We start from the raw sequence: 23219 nt of genomic DNA on the forward strand, positions 1-23219 counted from the left end.
CACTGCTTTCTTTTCTTCCTGGCGAAGACCCATTCTGCTTTATGAGAAAATACATTGATAGATATCTCTGCTATCTGCCAGTGGAAGAAGCAACAGATCTTGTCCACTTCTGACCTCTAGGCCATGAATGTTTCCTGAAATATGAACAAAGCTTCTCACATTCTTTCCACTATCACAGTTCAAGACAGAAATCACCTGAGATTTTACCAATCTTTCTTGCCCCTTCCCTTAAATTAAGGGAAATACTTAAAAACAGTAGCTTTCCACTTGCCTGCTTCTACCTTTCTTCCTCTGGAAACTAGAACTGTTCTAAGAAATTTCTGAGTCTTGACCAAGTTTGTTGGTCTTTCTGGAATTCAGCATTCTCTCTCCATACCCTTTACTATTTGAGTAGCCCTGGATTTTTAAAGAGATGTTGCAATACCCGATTGGGATTAAATCTAATTACCACTCCTGCTATTCTGTCTGAAATTACCACAGTATATGTCTGCTAAAAGCACACTAACACACGAGACTAAAGCAGCCTGCTAGCATGTTATGAGATGTCAAAGCAAAATGCAAGCTATTCTCTTTTTTTTTTTTTTTTTTTTTTTGGGAACTATCCACTGGAGTTGATTCCCATTAAAGTAGCTCACTGGGGATAGTTTTCTTCACCTGCTGGAGAAAAATTACTGAAGAGAGATGAGTATGTTCTTTACTGACAAATCGAATTTCTGTGGCTTTACTCTATTATTTACCCTTAAGCAAGAGGAAGACAATTCAACACTGCTAAGTGCAGCATGAAAGACTACAATGAACTCTATTTGCTGATTTTTTCAAAAGAAATATTCAAAATCAACTGCAAAACCGACATTCATACGTATTTGTAAATATTTGGGAAAAGTCTGCAACCATGCTTTTCATCTATCAAAATAAGTTTAAACAACTCACTTGAAATTGGATTATTCTCTCCTGGGAAAGGCACAAATACATTCTCTCAGTGTCTTTAAGGTAAAATGCACATTTATGGAGCTGCGATACCGGATCATCTGCATCCAATAATGCTGTTTGTTTATCTACTTTTCGAATTATCTGTGAATGAAAGTTGTATGCACATTTAGGAGAATTTCTGTACTTCACTACATTGAAGATTACACTGAAGATTATGTATGTGTTGTCAAGTACAGCAAGTGAAAGATGATAATTTTCAAGTTTTCAAGACTCCTGTTTTAATAATATTAGATTCATAATTCCTAATAATTTTGCATCAAGGACACAGTATTCCAGTTACAATCAGTACTACTCCTTCAAAACACTGCATGCATATATATTTCACCTTTTTCCCCATTCCAGCGGCAAGAAAAAAAAAACAGGCTTCAGCAAAATCTACTTTGGTTTGTTTCTTGACATGAAAGAGCAGTAGGTCAATTATCAGTAGCCTTCTACAGAAGCACATGCTTCCAGCACTGATAACATCAATTACATCCTATGGCAGATTGGCTGCTGAATCAAAACAGCTGAAAAATAAGGATCTACTCTAAAGGTATTCAGATGGCCTTAAGCATAATACCACAAATACAACAATCACAGGTTATCGTAACAGTTACCTTTAAGTAATATTTTATGACCAACTGGAAAGAACAACTGTTACAGACAAACTGACAGTTCAGAACAAAAAATACATGTTAACTTAATTCCGAGTATTATTTATTTTTAAAAATTAAATTATTCCCTTACAGGCAGTGGAAATAGGTTGAAATATTGGAATTTTATCTCAACTCCTAGAAAAAAGAAGTTTAATATTTCATGTTATGCAACATCAGCAGAAGCGGCAGCCATAGTGCTCAAAGATTTCTTAGCTAACAATCTTCTAGTTTCAAATCAGTACAATACTTTTAAATCTAGGCTGAAGTCAACAAATGAAGTTGTCCTACTGGTCACAAAGCCTTTAAGTATTGATGTTGAATAACGAATAAAGTATTTTGCTACAGTGGAACCTACATCACTGTTTTTAAAGTAGACCTACATTTTCTTTTTTAATGACAGCTTGCAGATTAAACTACTTTGGTAGGTTTGAATTTAGAAAAGTTCCTTGTGCGTAATTTACAACCTGTTCTTTACTTATAGAATTAATCTGCAGATATAAAGATAAAAATATGCTCTTATTGAAATGAATGTAATTTAGTAATACACATTTTATATGAAAAAGGAAACATATAAAGCCAAAATTGTAAACAGTAAAAATCCAATTATGCAATTACTCTAAGCAGCCATATACAAGTTAACTATAACAGTGGAGAAATTAAACGTTACCAGTCTTGGGAGTGCCATGCCAGTAACGGAGCATACAAGTTTGACAGTCTGCCCATAATGAATGTAGCCATCTCTCACTGTGAATTCTTCTCCTTCCGATTCATCATCATCCACTGCATGAAAAAGGAAGTTCCACATTATTTGTTTAAATAAATGATTTTCTCAGTAGGAGGAACACTTAATACCACACTACTACATCAAATATAAACTCAGTAACAAAACAAATCTGTACTCGGGCAATTAATAAGGAAGAAAAACACAGGACTTTTTTGTGGGGATGGAGGGAGGGAAGTTAAAAATATATATTCCTTTGTTTTTACTTACAGAGGTGAATGTAAAATGCTCCCCACTGTTGTGAACTGGCATGGAAATTACCGCCTTCTACGTGCAAATATCTGGTGCTAACTGTTTGGGATCGAAGTCTATTAAATAGTGCCACTTTTGTCCCTGATGCAATACATACTGCAAGGAATACATACAGACTTCAGATTATAAAATTACTTTGTTATTATTACAAAGAAAAGTAAGAAGTCACAAATACAATACGATAAGCCAATGAATATTGGAAATCAACAAATAATTCTCAATTATTGATTGAATTATATGATACTTATATTTGTGACAGACCAAAAATAGTTACAAAATTATAAGTGGGAAACATATAGAGGCTGTTCTCCAAAGGCATGCTAGTTCACTCTTCACTTGGCCAAATGGCCCAGTGCTTGCCAGCTGAAAATTCTCCATTCACAGCTTTCAGATAACTGACTATATGAACAGAAGCATTAGCTAACCCTTGAGAATATTTAAGACTATTCTCAGTGGTCACTGCATTTGATGTATAAAGAAAAATTACTCTTAAATATCACAACCAATTGAAATGAAAACAGATAAATATATAAAATTGTAACCATTCAACTTGAAATTTTCTCAGATCTGAACTTTCTCATGACTCAAGAGGGTGAAAGGCTAAGTCTGCTCCACTAAAAACATTCAGCTACTATCACTTTGTCATCAAAACAGGCATGTTTCTTCTACTGTTAATAATCACTACTGAAGAATGCTTAGCTCATATTCACTGTCCATCAAAACTATCTGTCTGAATACAAAGTCAACAGCGCATACTCTGAGCCCACGGGCGTAAACTGCACAGCAACAGACCGCCTTTATTCATGTGGCAAGCTAGCAGCCCCGAGATCCACATTCCATAGGTGAATGGGTTCCAGCCCAATACAGATGGAAGAGCCCTTTAAAGCATTAGTGAAGAGAAAAAAAACAAACAACAACAAAAAAGTAACGGCATCTCTTGAGGTGCTCCAGTGGTATGCAGGCAAAAACTTCGGAGAAAAAGTAAAAATGCTCCCAATAGCACCAGAGATATCTTCAGTTAAAAACAGGGTAAGCAAATAAATCTGGGTGAAATATCATCACACAGATTTCTTAACCAATTATTTAAAAGTGACCATGCAAAATATATTAAAAATAATATAAAAATGGCATGAGACAGAAAGAAGGTGGCTGTGACATGAAGAGGTACAGTGTGGGAAACATGGCACTACTCTTACCAGAACCTAAAAGTTATCTCTTCACTACTGATCAAAGCATCCTAAGCACCAGATCAAGGCAGCTTAAGAGATTCAACAGCTTAGAAAGCTGAGACAGAGCATTCTTTATGCATTTGCTTACAAGGATTTACTCCCTAGAATAAAAGTTTTGGGTGGATCTTTTGTATTTACTAAATACTTGTGACTGCATAAAACTAGAAAGCATAATCAATACTGAACCATTTTTAAATATATTGCTGTGTATAATATTAAAATTAAAATATTAATGAAAATCTAATATTTTATATTGTAGTCACATCTCAGAATACATTAAAAATTAAGAGGAAACAAAATCACTACCTTAAGAAAAGAACCATAAAATACTTACAGTCTGCATTTTTCAGTGACTGCTTCTTTTTAGAAGGCTTGGAGATGACTTTGATTCGTTTACTGAGGAACACACCGATGTCATCACTATTGCCATAGAACATTTTTACTGATAGCATGAAGTGCTTTCTCTTGTCTGAATCTGATATGTATAACGTTTTGGCAGTGCAATAATTCTGTGGGTAAAAACATATTATTGCTTTTTGTACTGAGCTAATTTGAAAAAAGAAACTCCATATGTAATTGTGAATGAAAATGGTGTACCAGTTTCTCAAGCAGATCAAAAACCGCTTTCTCCTCTCTTCCCCACTAACGACAACACACTTGACTTTTTTTTTCTAGCACGTATGGAATCCTTCCATATAGAAATCATCTATAGACTACTTTTTAGCTTTGTGAAGTACAGCATCTTATTTCAGTACTTTAACTCCTTACTAAGAGTGGAAAGCAGGTGATTAGAGACTGTAGCTGTATCAAAGCCACATCCAAGAGGGTAAGAGCACTACTAAAAGTTACTTTCAAGTACAGCTATAAAGTCAGTATAGCATATGTGCACAAGAAACTGCTAGTGCAAAAAAAAAAAAGAAAAGAAAAAAAAAACAAAACACCACCATCACCACCAAAACATTAAACCAATCTTTCCTTGAAAGCATTGGAGCGGATTGGGTTTTGAAAACAGTGGAAAGTTACGAAGAGCTAAATGCTTAAGCTAGGTGACAAGAAGAGATTAAAGACCTCAAGAAGAACTTTTACTATCCTTCGTCTTAAGAAACAAGTATATACAAAAGCAGTGTCCACCTTGGTCTAACAAACATGCTTACGAGAAGTTATACTAAAAATCTTTAAAGCCATACAACCTGTAGTAGGATTCTGTGAAACCATGTGCTTAAGCTATAAGGCACACATGGGATGTATTTTGTGAAAAATCCCTCCGCTAGTAATTGCTCATGGAAGTAACAAGTCAGTTTTCAGAACCTTTCAAAGAATCTGTTCAAAACCAAATAATATGATCTGTGGTGACCTAGATTGGTGACCTCGACCTTCCATGGCAGCAACATGAAGAGTAGACACAATATGGAATTCAGATGGATTCTACTGTATATTTGGAAAAAAATCAACACACATGCAGTAACACATGAAACATTTCTAAGGAGACTGTGCTACAAATAAAATTCTAGTAATCAGCTATATAATATCGCATAATTAGACAACCAGTTAAAATGAGCACTTACATGCTACCAGACTTACTCCAGTAGTTTAAGTCACCACAATCATGTTAAAAAAAACCTGGTAGGAATTTATATTACTGTACAAAAACTGTACTACACATATAAAGCTGCACTTAAAATGTATTTTTATGTAAAGGAACTTAAAGACCACTTCAGCAACAGATGTTGTTCAGATGCTTCCTTGATATTATTCAGTCGTGCAAACCAGTGAGACAGACAAGGAGTTTTGGCAAGCAACCTTACTTCAGTTAACCACCGAGGCCTACCAAATAACTTAAGAGAACTGACTGAGTGACAACCCTACAGATGAAGAGTTAGTACCATGCTATAATTCCACAAACCACATCCACTGACTCCATCATCCTGTGCATCTTTGAGGCTTTTTTTTTTTAAACAACTCATGTAGTATCTGCTACAGAATAACTGAAGTTACAGTGAGTCAGTGCATGCCCTGAAAGGCATCGTGTAGTTATAACACCCTTGGTGGTAATCCTAATGCATTATTACACTTCTACCTTTCCTTCCAAGTTCAGTTGCTGCATTTCTTGGTCACTGTTTCCTATTCCAATGAAGGCGCAAGGCTGTGACTCTTGCTCAGTGCAACCATCCCGTTCCATTTGCTCTTTTTTTTTCTTCCATCCACTGCCCATAAGATACACACACGGAGGGGGACAAAAGAACCTGAAGATGAAAAACATTATGAGATTACACCCAATTTTTAAGGAAAAAATAAAAACAAGCATTCAAACTGTTGTAGATCCAAAGCTTTCTCAATCAATTTGCATTTTCACTGCACTTTATATATGCATGCTTTTCATTTGCCTTTCAGATTTTCTAAAATGCAAATCAAAAATAGAGAAAAAGCAAGGAGAAACAGCATCAGATGCCCTGTCACCAAGCATCTTTCCACTTCAAGGAAACAGGAAACAATCTCCATCCCTATAAAACAAAAACATTTTTTACCCTCACAAAAAGGTGATTCTCTTAAAGAAAGCAGAAAGGTCCTCCAAGTGATGACAATGTTTTGCTTTTGTAATCAACATGATTAAGAAACAGCAGTACCACCAAGTAACTTACTGAAACACTAGCAAGTGCAATTTTTAAATATGTAGGCTTTCATCATTAGCAAAGGAAAAGGAGGGAGTCTATTCTGTTTAAACACAAATTTATTTTCTTTTCATAAATGAATCAGGTGCCTTCAGCAGTAATGATATGATTTATTCTTTAGCAGTCATTCTAGATGCTATTTTAAAGCAAAAGCTTGAAAAGAAAAGCATTATAATGCCATGTATTGGTCTTGAAGTTTCTGCAAATTCTTAAAAGGCCAACCTTAAGTGCTTTTGGTTTTTGTTTAATCAACAGGTGCATTGTTTTTAACTTTGTTTAGTTAAAATCAAAGTTGAAAAAGCAGAACAATTAGCATACCACAGTTGTAAGAAAGCTAAAGAGGCCTCAAGGGAAAGGAAAACTGAAGAAGTTTGGTATTTCATTTATTTCACATTCAAGTGTAGTACTTAATTTGGCAATTCTGACATTCAGTGACATCTCCTACTTCATTGCTGTAAGTAGGTACAACGTTTTGAAAATGTGCTCTGGAAAACTGAACTTGTGGATAAATTCTTTAAACACAATGTAAGCTTGAATTAGCATAAATCAGCTTTAGTTTGAAAACTAAATTTAATCAACTTCATCACTTCAGTCCTTCACACAATTATCTTTCAAAGACATAAGATGCTTTTTTAAATAACCGACTGCTAAAAAGAGGAAACCAAAATCCTGACTTAACAGTCATAATAAAAACATAAATAGTAAAAATCTATACAAGTCAATGCAAAGATTGGTAATCGTTTCAGTTAGGGCACACGGTCAATATTTATTCCTTGTTCATAAAACAAAAAATAACTTTTAAAGGTACACTGCAATTCAAAATGTCAGTGGCTATGATAACCAGCAAAAATAGACTCCTGCAGGCAAACATTAAACTATCCTGAAAAATTTTCACTGCTAGTTTATTTGGCACTTCAACTTATCACTCTTTTTAAAACACATCAAAAATGATTATATAGTAATATACCATATGGCTTAAATATCTAAGAAAATCTTTCAAACCATAACACTTTCTCTGGTTTGAAAAAAAGACTGCCTGCAAAATGGAATTTGTAGAAAGTAGACCTCTATACGAGGTCAAAAAAAATCTGCATGTTTGAAAAATCCATTAAATTCATTAGTGGAACTGCTCACACAGATTGCTTTTCCAACTTAATTCAGAACCAAATGATGTATTTCCTCTATTATGATAATCCATTTCACCAGAGATGTACCATAACAATTATTTGTTCCTTTTATTGCCTTCACACTGTTGTCAAGGATATAAATGGAATATAAAATTAACCAAGGAATTATGAGTTAATGGAAATCTGTTTATAGAAGTGAACTACTGAAAGTTCACCAAACAATATTTTTTCATGTGCTTACTGCATCAGTGTTAACTATTTGCATTTGATTCTCTGGAGGTAACTATGGGCCAGATGAAGGCTCTGGGACTTTTTTTTTCCTTCCAATTGAATATGCAGAACATGGAACCAACACAACAGGTAGCAACTTGCCAATTTGCAAAACAGATGTTTCCTGAGGACTTATGAACCTGAAAAACTACGCAACAAACTAGCTCAAAAGTAAAATGCAACTCTTCTACAGTAATTTGCACAAGACAATAATTTCAGAAAACCACTCATGAAGCAGGAATTTATAGTTATCTGACATCAGAATGCATTACTTCACTGCTGTAAGCACAGAAGATGAAAACTACCTCAAACAGAAACGGTAAGTAGTAATAGATATTTATTATTAAACAGCATATAACATACACCACTTTTTTTAGCTTCTTATAAGTCTTTTTCTTATTTTTTGCTACCTGACATCTGTTCCAGCTTTCTTAGTGACAGTGCTGACCGGCACTGCAGGGCATACTTAATATCCTCATGGACACCTCTTGCACACTAGCCAACTATTTCCCTTCCTACTACAAAATTTTGATCTCTGAACCAGTAATGCATTTCTTACTTTTCACCTACACTCGTTTCATAAATTAGATCAGTACAGACTACATAATCTAATTTCTCTCAAACACTTATCCACCAGATAGGAAAGACAATCTTAAGAGAATTTACATTTGCAAGGGAGAGTGCGCAATGACAATGGCTAAAGTCACAGTAAAGTATCAAAGTGTAAGGTGTTTACTGTACAGAACCAACATAATGTATATTCCTTTTTTCAGCCCATGTCTAGATGCAAATACCACAGCTGTTGCTAAAAAACTTTTCTGAAGATCAGCTACTGATTGCTGAAAGTTCTGGATTGCTGTAGGAAAACGGGGAAAAAAACCCAAAAAGCAAGGGCAAATGATGATATTATTATACACATCATATTAGGTGTAGCAGGCCTACTTTTTTTTTTGAGGATCTGAAAGTAATGGGTGATTCAGTTCCGGATAAAATCTTGTATTTATATTACTGGTTAGAAAACAAAAATTTCAAACTTTTTATCATATCTATTTTCATTTCGGCTTTATTCTAAATCAAGACCTTCACATACCTACTGCCACGAGGTGGCAGTAAAGATCCATAAGAAATAAGTTTTAACCCATTGATGAAGAAGTCACAAGTACAGTCGTCTTTCTAAATTAAAACAGAGAAAAACACTGGAAGACTCTATATTACCAGAGAAACTTTCACTTAGACCATTTCATGATAGGTTAAACCCCACAAAACAAGGAAAGAGTGAGTAATCACCATCTGAACAAATTTCCTTCTCATCACTCCATATTTACAACCAAAAAAAAAACCAAAAGTTAATTATAAACTTTATTTCCAATACACTTTCAATAAGAGCCACAAGTATTTTATTTCTGATTTTCAGAGGGTATTAAATAATGTGACTTAGATACATTTAAAATAGCCATTAGGAAAAGTTTCTCATTAAGAAAACACTTTCCACGTAAACAGGATTATAAACATTTATGTGAAAGGTTGGCTTTCAGATAACTACAAAGAGGGAAAAAAAGAAAAAGAAAATCACCTCCCCAAAACAGCCCATGTAGGTAATTTCCAGTATTGGTGATGGGAAAAACGGTAGGACAATGTTTGGTGGAACAAATGAAACTATTCTTCCTTCAACTTCTGATTTACAGAGCCTACCTCTTTTTTCTTTAACCACAAACTAAAATAAGACCGAGTGGGAGGCAAAAATTCTTCTGAAGTATTAATCTGACCTACATTAAGAAGAAAATGATAGGTGCTAGGGGGAAAGGCAGCTGCCTCTGGTTGCTCTGAGTTTGGTCAGAATTTTTAGTACAAGAAGTAATGGTGGAAAATCATGAAGGATGCAACTGCCTATCAGGATTTATAACATCTTCTTACTAACTTTTCTCTACGCTACAAGTAGGCTGATAACTCTTTATTTCATCAGCAGTAAAGCAAAAAAGTACATTCGTCCATGAGGTAAACATCTAACAACTTGATTTGAAAACCACAAGAGATTTATTAGGGATGAACTCCGTAAGCTCTTTCATTAATAAAGTATAGCAACCAGGAATATCTTTATTGGACAAAACCCATTCCATGCCTGTTAGTGTTTCTGGACAAGATGCAGATTCAGTATCTCCTGTTAGCTGATTTAAAACACAATGGTTGATTGACTGAATCAGGATAATGTCTTGGGATACCAGGTCTCTGAAAATACATCATATATTTAATAATGACAATATGTACTTAGCGCTCGTCTGAACTCCCAGCTTACCTTATGTATGATGCTTCCCCTATACATCTTCCAATAATTTGTAACTGGTAATTAAAACAATGGGTAGTTTTAAACTAAGCTGACGTTGTGACTGACATTAGTCAGGAAGGATCAGGGGATCTACCTCGAAGGTGAAAAGGGATCCCACAGAGTGCACTCTTTCAAGGGCCTAATTTCATAGATAACTTAGCCAAGAAAAGGCCACAGCATAACCAACCTCATAGGTTAAGCCACTAAGCTTAGAAACTCAGTACACAGGAAACAGAAGCAAGCTGGTACTCATTTCTTCTGACAGATCTGGTCCATCAGACCGGAAAGTAAATGTTTTCCAATGGCAAGAACAGCAAGCTGAGGTATCTAAGGATGCTCTCTTTTATTCCAAATGACTTCAAGGGAAGAACAAAATAATTTCTAATGGTTTCCGAGCCCTAACTGTAACAAGCAAAAGTGGAATCGATTTGAGCCTTTGGCACCACCTGGAATACTGTTTTTAATTAGACAATCACCAAGGAGAGAAAAACATTCCCCCAGCCCCTTCAGTCAACTAAAGCCAATACATACAGAGAAAATAGGATACATTAGTAGAGAAGCCACCCTTACTGAACTTACCAAGGTTGTAAGGGATAGAAAGAAAAATAAAATCAGCTCATGTCTTTGCTAACTACTTCTGATATACTCGGTTCTGTTTTCAAACCACAGGATTCTGTTCACAAATGTTAGCTTTTTCAAAATACTGAAGACCCTGGAAAGGGTCCCAAGGAAGGCCAGAGGGCTGAACCACCTCTCCTATGAAGGCAAGCTGAAGGAGCTGGACTTGCTCAGTCCGGAGAAGAGAAGGCTGCCAGGAGACCTCATTGCGGCCTTCCAATATTTACAAGGAAATTATAAACAGAAGGGAAATACATTTTTTACAAGGGTAGAGAGGGACAGGAAAAGGGGGAATGGTTTTAAACCCCATCCCTGGAGGTGTTCAAAGCCAGGTTGGACAGGGGCAAGCTGATCTAGTACTTGATCTAGTGGTTGGCAACCCTACCTGCAGGTAGGGGGTTGGAAACTTGATGATCCTTGAGGTCCCTTCCAACCCAACACATTCTATGATAAGACATTCCTGAGGTCATCTTTCAGAAGACTGTGCCTACCACCTTGTCTCCTTTAACTTCATGGTGACAGCAGGGAAGATGGTTCTTTGTACCAGTCAGTCAGTTTGGAGTCAGTCAAGGCAGAAGATATGTCTGTCAATTACCCACATTACTGAGCATGAAAACACTCAACAATCTTCTTTTCTTCACAGGAGCTGAATGAACTGACAATATCCATTAAAACATAAGAAACAAATGAAACATAACGAGGTACTAGAATGCTAAGGATAAAGTAGTGGAGCCATGGGGCAAGCACTAGAAAAGGCTATGCTCTCAACAACACAGTGCAGTGAAGGGAAGCATTTGAGCAGAAATTGCAGAAGCTCCCTCACTAACAGCAAGATGCACTAGAACATTCCCAAGGCTAATCAGTAGTGAGAATTTTTTAACGCTGAGTAGCATACAACCCACAAGTACCAATCTGGCTTACAACCTTTGACAAACTACATCTTGGAATCCAAAACACCTCAGTCCTCCAAACTGCTGAATGTTGACGCTGTAAAAACAGTGACCCTTATGCTAGTAGGATAACCACTGAAGAGAGAAATCTCAGCCAACAGTAAGTACGCGTGAGTGGGAGAACACAAGCACAAGTCAAACACCTACACTCATAAGGACTGAAGGTGACCTGAGCACCTCTATCAGTTGAATGCCTCTGAAAAATGACAGCCACTCAGCATGAAACATTAGACAAAAATTCTTAAATTCAGCTCAAGGCCAGCACTGGGCTTCTTACCACCCAATTTCTTAATTCAACTAAACAACATTAACTTTGGAAAGAGCAAGGCTAACAAGGTGCACTCAAAGAAGAACCCTCCTTTCACTAGCACACTATTAATTAGGTACCAGTATCAGGAGTATTCTCAATCAACACAGGAAGTCTTCACTTATGTTTAAACTAGACCATACTGTGCTAGATCTGTGCAGGTTACAGAGAGTTTTCAGAGTAATTCACTATATATTCATAAAAACACAGGAAAATTGTTATTGCGCTGGGCTTTGAATTATGCCATGCAAACTTTAATATGAGAAATATTTTTCATCAGCTCCCAGTATGGAAAGTTTAAAGAGTGGAACAGGTAGATGGTGGTTCCATTTAGACTCTGTATTTACTTAAAGGATATGTTATTCGAGAAATAATGCCTTCTGTGACTTAATGCTTACTTACAAAGATAGTGCAACATACCTTATTATTTATGGATCAAAACTTAACCAGATTGTATGCATGCCATACTTTGGAAAACACGGAATTCTGCCTGTTGAACGGGTAGGCTTGTCTATAGAGATGTATACAAAAGAACTCACTTCAGAAAAACCATTTACCAGGTTTTTGGGTGAAAGGGTGAAAATCTGATGAACCAGTTGAATAAAGCAGCCTTAAAATTTTACTAATTCTTCTCAGCCCAGCAATATGAAGAAACCAAAGGAACTTTCTGCTATGAATAAAACAAGCAACTAAAAAAAAAAAGCTAATCTAATTAATCAGTTGCACAAAGTGCATACCTCGGGAGCACACAAGGATGCAAACATCTAATAACTAGCATTTTTGTTCAGGCTGACCATCTAGATAACAACAGGACACCAGTACTCATGCCAACAATTAGGGAACTATCAGAACTGAACCAGAGATAGTCTAAAAGGTGGTTTAGTAATATAGTGAAAATAAAAATGTTTTAATTGAAAAAAAGAATTCTCAGCATGTATTCCAAACATCTATTTTATCTCTGTACCAGAACGGCAATCAGATCATCATTATATTATAACAAACACCTGTCTTCACTTGTAGACTTATTTTGCAAAGCTCTGAAATCCTCTAAACTCCATTGATATGCTTCCTTTTCTGAGCAGTGAATCTGAGATACATCTCATGAGGAAATACAGTGGTGCTAAGTTAAGCAACTGAATTGTGTTTCATGAAATTGGAGGCAGTAAAAATGCTTAAATTTAGTTTTCAAGCAATGACAAGCTAATTACTAATTTACAGAGTTATCAATACCTGAAAATTCAGGCAATACGTGTAAAAGTGACTACAGCAGCAACAAATGAGGTATACAGATATATTCCAGGCAACGGGAATTTAAGGTAGCGTGGACTATGAAATGTACACAGGCGTTTCCAGATACGGTTAAGCAAATATTTTGAGGCTCTGCCCTATGTTCTTCAGAACACTTGAAGATTTCCAAACTCTAATGAAACTTTCAATAATCAAAATCAAAAACGCACTTTATCTTTTTATTTTCTCCCTTCTTTTGATGCAATTTGATCTCTAGAATAATGAAAGACAGGGCAGGTTTGCAAACTGTTCCTGCTCTCATGAACTGGACCCAGAAGAAACAGACTGAAGTTACAAACACACTCTTTAGAAATTTGCTTTATCAGCTGGCACACACCTCATTTTTGGTGGGTAATCTGCTCGAAACATCTACAATGAGTCTTAATTATGCAAACATTATTCATTAATTCATTCTCATGTCTTCCTGTAGATTCTGTTCTTTATCTATTATGCAAATTGTACTGTAACAAAACTTAAACAACTTTGAAATTACTTGGGGAAAAAAAATCCTCCACAAATAGCCACCAACAATCACCAGAACTACTCCAGACCTAAAAATGGAAAGTTTAAAAATATACATTAGGAGTTTCATTTTTTACTATAAAATGATGAGGAATGGTGAAAGCATTTAGGCTTCCTTCTGTTTGTAATTTTTTCCCCTCCAACATTTGATTGAAAGTTAGACAATATACTGGGGTCATCATTTAGCTAATTTGCAAAAAAAAGAAGTGTAATTATGCCTTCAATCATCACAACATGTTCTTTCTGCTCTTCATGATGATGCCTATAACTAAGAAATCCAACCAGTGAAAAACTAGAAAAGCAGCTGTACAGTGTACAGTTCTACTACTGGGATGGGAGGTAAAGAAAGGACCCAGCTTAGGTCTTCAGTTATCCCTTAATGAAAACAACAAAATAAGTAAGAACCTCCTTGAACATCATGTTACAGAATCAAAGAATTGCAGAGGGTGGAAGGGACTCTCAAGAGACCGAGTCCAATCCCAGTGCTAAAGCAGGTACCCTACAGTAGGTCACACAGGCCAGCATCCAGATGGGTCTTGAATATCTCTATAAACGGAGACTCCACAACCTCTCTGGGCAACCTGTTCCAGTGCTCCATCACCCTTATTGTAAAGAAGCTCTTCCGTTTGTTTGCATGAAATTTCCTCTGTTCAAGTTTTAGGCCATTACTCCTTGTCCTATCACTACATACCACCGAGAAGAGTCTGGCATCATCCATTTGCCTCCCACCTTCCTTTAGGTATTTATATACATTGATCAGATCCTGTCTTCTTTTCCCCAGACTGAACAGACCCAGCCTCTCCTTGTATGAGAGATGCTCCAGGTCCTTTATCATCTCTGCAGCTCTCTGCTGGACTCCTTCTAGGAGATACTTGTCTTCCCCCCCCCCCCCAACTGGGGAGCCCAGAACTGGACACAATATTCTAAACGTGGCCTCACCAGGGCAGAGTAGAGGGAAAGAATCACCTCCCCCTGGTGCTGGTCATGCTCTTTTCAATGTATCCCAGATTCATCAAAGCACTATTAGAGACATTTCAGTCCAGTGGAAGAAAAAGGCACTGCTAAGTTGAACACCACAATTATGCAACGTGTTGCAAGCCTGTAACATTTTTCTGGACACCTTTCATCTCATTTAATCTTCTTCTGACTACAGTACAACCTGAGGAATTCTGTAATGGACATTAGACCACACAGTTCAGTTTCCCTAGCTTGGAATTGTGAAGGGAAGTCAGAGAGAGACTTACCTTTTTTCATTTCCATATGATTTCTGAGCAACTTTTGCATGGAGTATTAGTACTGTTTGATCGCCTCGCTCCTTAAGGTAATTCCGCATTGCTTCCCTAAAAATTAAGAGACAGAATGAGCTTTGATAGTTCCTTTGGTTTTTATTTATAATTACAGTAACTCAAGGTCAGCTTTAGGACAAAAAAACCAACAAAAAATTCACCTGGAATTTAAAAAAAAAAAAAACTGTCAGTATAGTAATAAGTTCTACATAGGTGTGCTTTTTTTTTCCTAAGACAGTTGCTTCCTTTTGCTGTGCAATTATCATGCATCAAGACAGCACCACAGCAGTGGTTTGTGGTCATTTACACTTACCACTACATTTTCCAGAAAAAAGAAATTTGTGACATAAAATCATTTCAGTGCCCCTACACAACTCTCAATGTGTGATTTTATAAAATGCCATGCTATAAATATTTGATTAGAACACACTTTCTATATTGGCTGAATAGAAAATATTGTGGGCTTTTTGTTTTGGTTTTTTTTCCTTTTTAAAACATTTTTAACTGAATTGATGCTTTTGTCATATCCGTGTCAGTTTTCTTTTGGTTATGAAGTAGAAGTTTAAATTCTTTCTTGTTTGATCTAGATTTCTAGAAAAAGGTTTCAATTTCTTGCATATAATCAAGAAAAAAAAAATTTCTATCATTCATCATCACTGTAGTGACAGAAGTTATATAAAAGCTATAATTACATCAGACATACCAAAAGACATTCCTTGAGAGAAATAAGAGAACGTGCCCTATCATTCTTCTGTATATCAGTCTAACCGTTCACGAAGTACCACACCAAATTCAACACTGTGTAAGGTTTAGCTGTGTAAGAGTGCTGACAGATGATTTTTAAGTCCCTGGAGGAGCTTTTTGCAGGTTGAATGCCCATCAGCACGTTCATCTTCAAAGTTATCAACCATAGAAACAAACTCTGAATTTAACAGGAAGTCATAAAGAGATTAAACCTTACAGAAGAGGGATTTTTTTTGTGAACTGCACCCAACTGTTGAATTTCCTTTTGACAGGTCTGAAACACCAAAATAAAGCAATGTCTTGGTGTCTTTGTAAAACTCTTCCAGTGCAAAAAATCCAGAAGAACAAAATTTTCTTGTGAGGTTCTCCGGAAGAAACCCCCCACATACAGTTTCATGTAAGTAGATGCGTTCAGTTTTGGGCCCCTCACTGTAAGAAAGACATCGAGGCCCTGGAGCGTGTTCAGAGAAGGGCAACAAAGCTGATGAGAGGTCTGGAGCACAGGCCTTAAGAGGAGCGACTGAGGGAGCTGGGATTGTTCAGTCTGGAGAAGAGGAGGCTCAGGGAAGACCTCACTGCTCTCTAGAACTACCTGAAGGGACGTTGTAGTGGGCTGGAGGTCAGCCTCTTCTCATGTAACCAGTGATAGGACTAGAGGGAATGGCTTCAAGCTGCACCAGGGAAGATTCAGGCTGGACGTTAGGAAATACTACTTTTCCAAAAGCGTGGTCAGGCACTGGAATGGGCTGCCCAGGGAGGTGGTGGAGTCACCGACCCTGGAGGTGTTCAAGGAACATCTGGCTGTTGTGTTGAGGGACACGGTTTAGTGAGAACTATTAGTGACGGGGGGACAGTTGGATAGGATGATATTGCAAGTCTTTTCCAACCTTGGTGATTCTACGATTCTATGGATGGACAATGGAGGAAAATACAACCCAGCTTTAGTAATGATATTTTGTAAACTCCTGCATTTGCCATGCCTGCCTGAGGCCTGGGTCAGTGTGCTGCATTCTCTGTGAACAGGGGAATATAAGAGCCAAGACCCCAAGGTCGGATTAACTCGATCTATTTAGACTTGACAGTGATAAAACTGATGTTTATCCACGGCAGCATAAATTATAAGAATGCCTCAAACCGCATCGACACACTATTTACAATCATTGTATACAAATACGTTTTAAGCCATAAAATGTATTACATTGTGAAGTTATTGTTATTTAACATATTAGCTGCATTTAAGTTAGCAACTTTTTATCCGACAATTTGAAATTTTCTATGAATAACACAGTCACACTATATTAATAACATCTGTCATATTAAAAACCTTCGGCTTGACTACCATTAAACAGCAGCCCAAAGCCAGCAATCCACTCAAGTAAAATGCTAGGTGCTACCTAATGTTTCTTTAGCACTGTGTTAGGAACAAATCCTGCCTCTTCTACTGATCTGTTGCTACAGCATATCTGCACAATCTGAGCTCCTAGGAGAAGTAGGAATGCTCCCCTCCAACTCCTCCCACTGATAAAAGAAAAACATGGCAATTCTCACAAGGCTTCTTTTGTTATTAAATCACAAACCTCTCCACCAAGGTTCTACTATTGCAGTTCACGTCTTACTGCAAAAACAACCAGCTCAGTATGAACGGAAGTAGTATTTTTACTGTCAAGGAACTTGTACAGCAAAATGAAAAAGAAAGTTTCGGCATTTTCTAAGAAGTACATGCCTGAAAAAATGTTCCATGTTACACTGGAGAGTTAGCATGAGGCTGAATACATTATCAGGCTAACAGGACTGCCTATATAAAAAAGCGGAATAATTTCACAATAAATGAACTAAATGCCTTTAAGGGTTTACACTTTTTTTTTTTTTAAAGCATTGCAGAAAAACTGTACTCTTAAAAATGGGCGACTCCTTCTATATTTAGCATTCTTCTCTTCAGAGAACAGAACTTAGGCTGCTTTTGCTTCTAGCTCCTCTTTTCAGTACAGACAACATTTATGCATTACCGCTTTCAAGGATGGCAAGTAGCTCCCAGACAGTGGGAAAGTCTACCTGGCATATCTAATAGCTAAAGTCCTGCACATAAAACAGCGTCACTACACTAACTAATCAAACTCATGACAACATAAGTTAAATGACATGACTAAACAGTCAGTTTTGTCATTGTTTTTAAATCACAGAAGGTAAATTATACCATTAACTTCAGGCTGTCCCTGTTCGCTGCAAGGACTTGGACCAGGAGACCTTTCAGGGTCCCTTCCAACTCAAATGACTCTGTAACTCTATAATTTCATTCAAAAAGATGTAGACCAGACAAACAATGCGTTTCCATGTTTTTATACAGCAATACTATCACACCAAACAAAAAAAAATTGCAAATCTTATACACTACAGAGGATTTTAAACACAGTAGCTGCTTTTGATGGGCACAGTTTGTGGCACAGAATAGCAAAGGTTTGTTGTTATTGTGATTGTGTTATTACAGTTTGATAAATTCGGACTACTGAACAGCATGCAGTACAAATGCTTCTCAAACAGCCGAGGAACACTGAGGCACACTACTCCACAGCCTCTTTGATCCGATGATGGTACTATTCAATGTAACCTCCATTTAGGCTTTGTCAGAAACCGGTTAAGACCACACTCCTCGACAGCGCTGAGTTAATTTTGCCCATACCTGGAGCATGACAGCACTGAGATAATAGCTGGATTTTGGCAGTGAAGAATGCCATTTTGTATGGACTCACAAATTACATCTACCTAGTAAAAGATATCTGGCTCATCCCTGATTATTTAAAACTAAGCAGATTCACATCCTATGGAATAATCCACAGTAACTTATATCTGAAGTCAATATAATGTATAAAAAAGGCATTTTGATTATCATATTAAACTACTGACTGTTCCAATTTTTAGTTCTGGCTGCTGACTGCATACAACAATTACATTTTTAAAAAGCTTTCCCATTTTAAATTCTAGGATTAACAATTCACTTTTCTATCTCCCAAAGGGATTTCCAAGTTTTAAAAAGAGATAACTCGAGAATACTGTTCAAAAAACGAACTGCTTTAATGCTTACCTGGTGAGCCGTTTCGGTTGAGGTCGCTCTCCAAATTTCCTGAAAAAAAGAAGAAGTTGTTAATTTAAAACTGAAATGTTTAGCCATAGCTTTTCAGTGAAATATTATCCCAATTTTACTATTTCTGAAAATGTGTGGGTGTATTTTCTTTGTAGTTTTCTAGCTGGGCTATGCCTCCTTCCAACTGCTTTTCCCACAAAAGCAGATGCACTTTTTAATCAGAACAGATAAATTTCTTAGCTGAATATCCACACACACAAAAAAAAGAGTATTTCATTTACATTAGTTGTAATGTAAATGTAAACACTAAGCAACTCTTTCATTTATTTTAAAATTATATAAAAGAATGTCTCCAGCATTTCACTCCTGACTATTTATTACACTTTCTGCAAGTTACATTTACTTTCTCTCTAAACTGCTTTTGCAAAGTTAAGATATCACAACTATGTAAATAATCAGAAGCTCTCTGCCACAGCACTGACCAGAAGAACAGGCAAGAAGCAATTATCTACAAGCAGAAATTAACAGGCCAAACCAGCAAATGGTAGTGAATTCTCCTTATTAGGGTAATTTCTTAGAAATCTGCTTCTCCTTACTACTTGTTACAAAAAAGGATGGCAAAGTATTTCATGCGCGCTCATACAAAATTATACAAAAAAAATCTCTCTTGTGAAATGTAGCAGAGTATAAGCAAAAAAATATTCTGCTATATATTGAATGCTTTTTAGTCAAAGTGTTTTCAGGCAGCTGTATTTCCTCTAGTGCTTTTATATTGCTCTTGAGAGAGACTATGTTCTTTATGCAAGCTTTCCAAAAGTTATCTTACACTAGTTGAGACTGAGTTCCATCAGACAGACCCATTTTCACTAACAAAAACCATCCTCATACTGAGCAAAAACAGACAGGTAAAAGACCTGCAAAAATAAAAGTAAAGCTGTAGCAGCAATGTACATCTGCAATGTACATCTGCTCAACCTGCTAAGGAAGTATAACCACAAGCTAAAATGAGGACAAAGAAAAGGGGAAAAAAAAAGCACTTATCAGCTTTAAGACAAACATCTAACAGGCTTAGCTTAACACTTTTCTATCTAAAAATAAACTGGGGCATAAGAGAACGCATCTGCTGCCAGTGCTCGTAAATATCGCCGCAACTTGCCCAGCTCTTTGATACGCGGGCATATCTTTCCCTCTGTGCTTCCTGGACAATGAAAAACCCACCTCTGATATTTCCCTACACCAGCGCTGGAGGCTCCCCAGGACAAGAGCTGGGACGGGGAACTTCTCCTTGCATCATTTAACCATTTGCACAGTCCATCTGCCCTGAATGACTCGATACATTCCAATTTCATTTCAGTAATTCTCCAGATGTGCAAAGTGTAAATACACAGCTAACGTAATTTATATTGGTAAGCAAAAGTCTCTGCTAAAAAGGCAGTGACAAGAACATTTAGCAGGGCGCAGGGTTTTAAGTTATTTTTCATGTCTCAAGAAACTTGTACTGAGGTCCACTCTATATAGAACAACTAAGTAAAGGATTAAGACAAATTAACGTGGGGTTTTTTTCAGTTTAAACAACAAAATTAAATGCATCTGAACTGACTTAAGCTCCATTCACGTTTTGTTGGTGTACTGCTCACTTATTTGGTCTATTTTAAGTTAAAAGAAAACAACGACAAATTCTTTCTGCACATCTCGTCCAGAAGATCTTGAAATTTAAAATACACAAAAAAATGTACTTTCCATTTTTCTCTGTGGTATGCATCACTGCATTGTCGCATTTGTTATGCAGAAAACTAACTAAAAATCCCTAACAGCTTTGAACTTTGGCAACAGTGTCAGTTATATGCACATGCAGGTGCTATAATGCGAAAGTTACAGTCCCAAACCTTAATGTCTCCCTACCATCTATCTTTTGCAGGTCTGCTGACCTTCACCTCCCAGGCACACATCAGGGCCACTGACACCTCCCCCCACTCCCCAGATAACAGAAGACATGTGTGCCCCCACCCCTCTGCGCCTCTGTGGTTCCTGTCCCCTCCGAAATGTGGGAGCAGTACATATGGCAGAGGATTCATCTCTCTGTGACTCACTGACTAGACAACAGATTACCCTTAAGCTATTCTCTACAGACAAACAAAACCCTATAGATTAGCTGTCTCACTTTGAGTAGAATGACATTCTTCATTTCAATCACTCTGCACCTTTTAATTCACAAAGAAAAAAGTTAAGAGGTGCCTACATAGAGCAAAGGAGGCAACATGCACACAGTACCTGCTTGCACCGTGGCCAACACGGTGGCTCCAATCCGAGAAGAGGACACAAGGACACCTCACAGAAACCACAGACAAGACTGCTCATTCTTTAAGGCAACATCTACTCATGCACAGCTCTGGGAGCAGTAGATTCATTCTCCTTGCAAGTATCATAGAATGGCCTGGGTTGAAAAGAACCACACCGGTCATCTAGTTTCAACCTCCCTGCTATGTGCAGGGTTGCCAACCACCAGACCAGGCTGCCCAGAGCCACATCCAGCCTGGCCTTGAGCGCATCCAGGGATGGGGCATCCACAACCTCCTTGGGCAACCTGTTCCAGTGTGTCACCACTCTCTGTGTGGAAAAACTTCTTCCTAATATCCAACCTAAACCTCCCCTGTCTCAATTTAAAACCATTCCCCCTTGTCCTATCACTATCCACCCTCATAAACAGCCATTTCCCCTCCTGTTTATACATTCCCTTCAAGTACTGGAAGGCCACAATGAGGTCTCCCCAGAGCCTTCTCTTCTCCAAGCTAAACAAGCCCAGTTCCCTTAACCTTTCCTTGTAGGAGAGGTGCTCCAGCCCTCCGATCATCTTGGTGGCCCTCGTCTGGACCTGGTTCAAGAGCTCCACATCGTTCCTGTACTGGGGGCCCCAGGCAGTACTGGATGCAGTACTCCAGATGGGCCCTCACAAGAGCTGAGTAGATGGGGACAATCACCTCCCTCCCCCTGCTGGCCACCCCTTTTTTAATGCAGTCCAGAACACAGTTGGCCTTTCGGGCTGCAAGCGCACACTGCTGGCTCATATCCAGTTTCTCATCTATCAGGACCCCCAAGTCCTTCTCCATAGGGCTGCTCTGAAGGAGATCTTCCCCCAGTTTATATAAATACCTGGGATTGCCCTAACCTAAGTGCAGCACCCTGCACTTGGCCTTATTGAACCTCATTAGGTTCTCATGGGCCCACTTCTCCAGCCTGTCCATGTCCCTCTGGATGGCTTCCCCTCCTTCCAACGTATCGACTGCACCACTCAGCTTGGTGTCATCCACAAACTTGCTGAGGGTGCACTTGATGCCATCGTCTGTGTCATTGATAAAGATGTTGAAGAGCACCGGTCCCAAGACCGACCCCCAAGGGACACCGCTTGTGACCGGCCTTCACCCTGACATAGAACCACTGATCACAACCCTTTGGCTGCACCCAGCCAGCCAATTCCTAATCCATCGAACAGTCCACCCTTCAAATCCACACTTCTCCAATTTAGAGAGAAAGATGTGGTGAGGGACCATGTCAAAGACCTTGAAGAAGTCCAGGTATATGACTTCCACTGGACTTCTCCCGTCCACCGAAGCTGTAACTCCTTCATAGAAGGCCACCAGATTGGTCAGGCACAACCTGCCCTTGGTGCTGTCTCAAATGTTGGTTGTCTTGAATCACCTCTTTATCTCATATATAAACTAATCACAGTCTAAAAAAACTGTACAAACAACTAACCTACACACAAAAAGAACAGTTGGAATTACTGCAACATAATAAATCCCATCCTCTAAGTACCAACAGGGCCCTTCCTCAGAAGCAGAGAAAACATCAAGTCACACCAGAGATACACAGGGTCCCCTTGCAGCCCACCAAGACCAGAAACTGAGCACCAATCACTGCATGCACTGCCATCAGCCACATGCCAGCCTCCCCTACCCAGCCTGTTCATCCAAGCTGAAGTTAATGGTTTCACTCTGATCACCTCACAAACAGAGGTGCTGCCTGTAGCAACATGAATCTTCTGAACAGATGCAAACTGAGTTCAGTGAATCTTTTGCAATTCTTTCACTTTGCATACGGGGCAACGTATAACAGGGTAGTTATACATACTTAGTCGTTCAATTTTTGACTC

General features: G+C 37.9%; 1 protein-coding gene across 12 annotated transcripts in view; it reads right to left on the reverse strand.

The window, feature by feature from the left end:
• RBPJ (recombination signal binding protein for immunoglobulin kappa J region) overlaps positions 1-23219 on the reverse strand; it is a 143775-nt gene that overhangs the window by 7026 nt on the left and 113530 nt on the right. For 11 of the 12 annotated variants that reach the window (XM_046940616.1, XM_420752.8, XM_046940620.1 and 8 more), the window contains 7 exons: positions 19070-19108; positions 15205-15300; positions 5965-6130; positions 4222-4396; positions 2617-2754; positions 2293-2405; positions 931-1071 (listed from right to left, as the gene is read on the reverse strand). In XM_046940616.1, the coding sequence (XP_046796572.1) occupies positions 931-1071; positions 2293-2405; positions 2617-2754; positions 4222-4396; positions 5965-6130; positions 15205-15300; positions 19070-19108 (868 nt within the window). Of the gene's footprint in view, positions 1-930; positions 1072-2292; positions 2406-2616; positions 2755-4221; positions 4397-5964; positions 6131-15204; positions 15301-19069; positions 19109-20287; positions 21109-23219 lie in introns of those variants that run through there. The other variant, XM_046940614.1, reaches the window with a different exon arrangement.

Source organism: Gallus gallus, chromosome 4, assembly GCF_016699485.2.
Source record: "Gallus gallus isolate bGalGal1 chromosome 4, bGalGal1.mat.broiler.GRCg7b, whole genome shotgun sequence".
Lineage (NCBI taxonomy): Eukaryota > Metazoa > Chordata > Aves > Galliformes > Phasianidae > Gallus > Gallus gallus.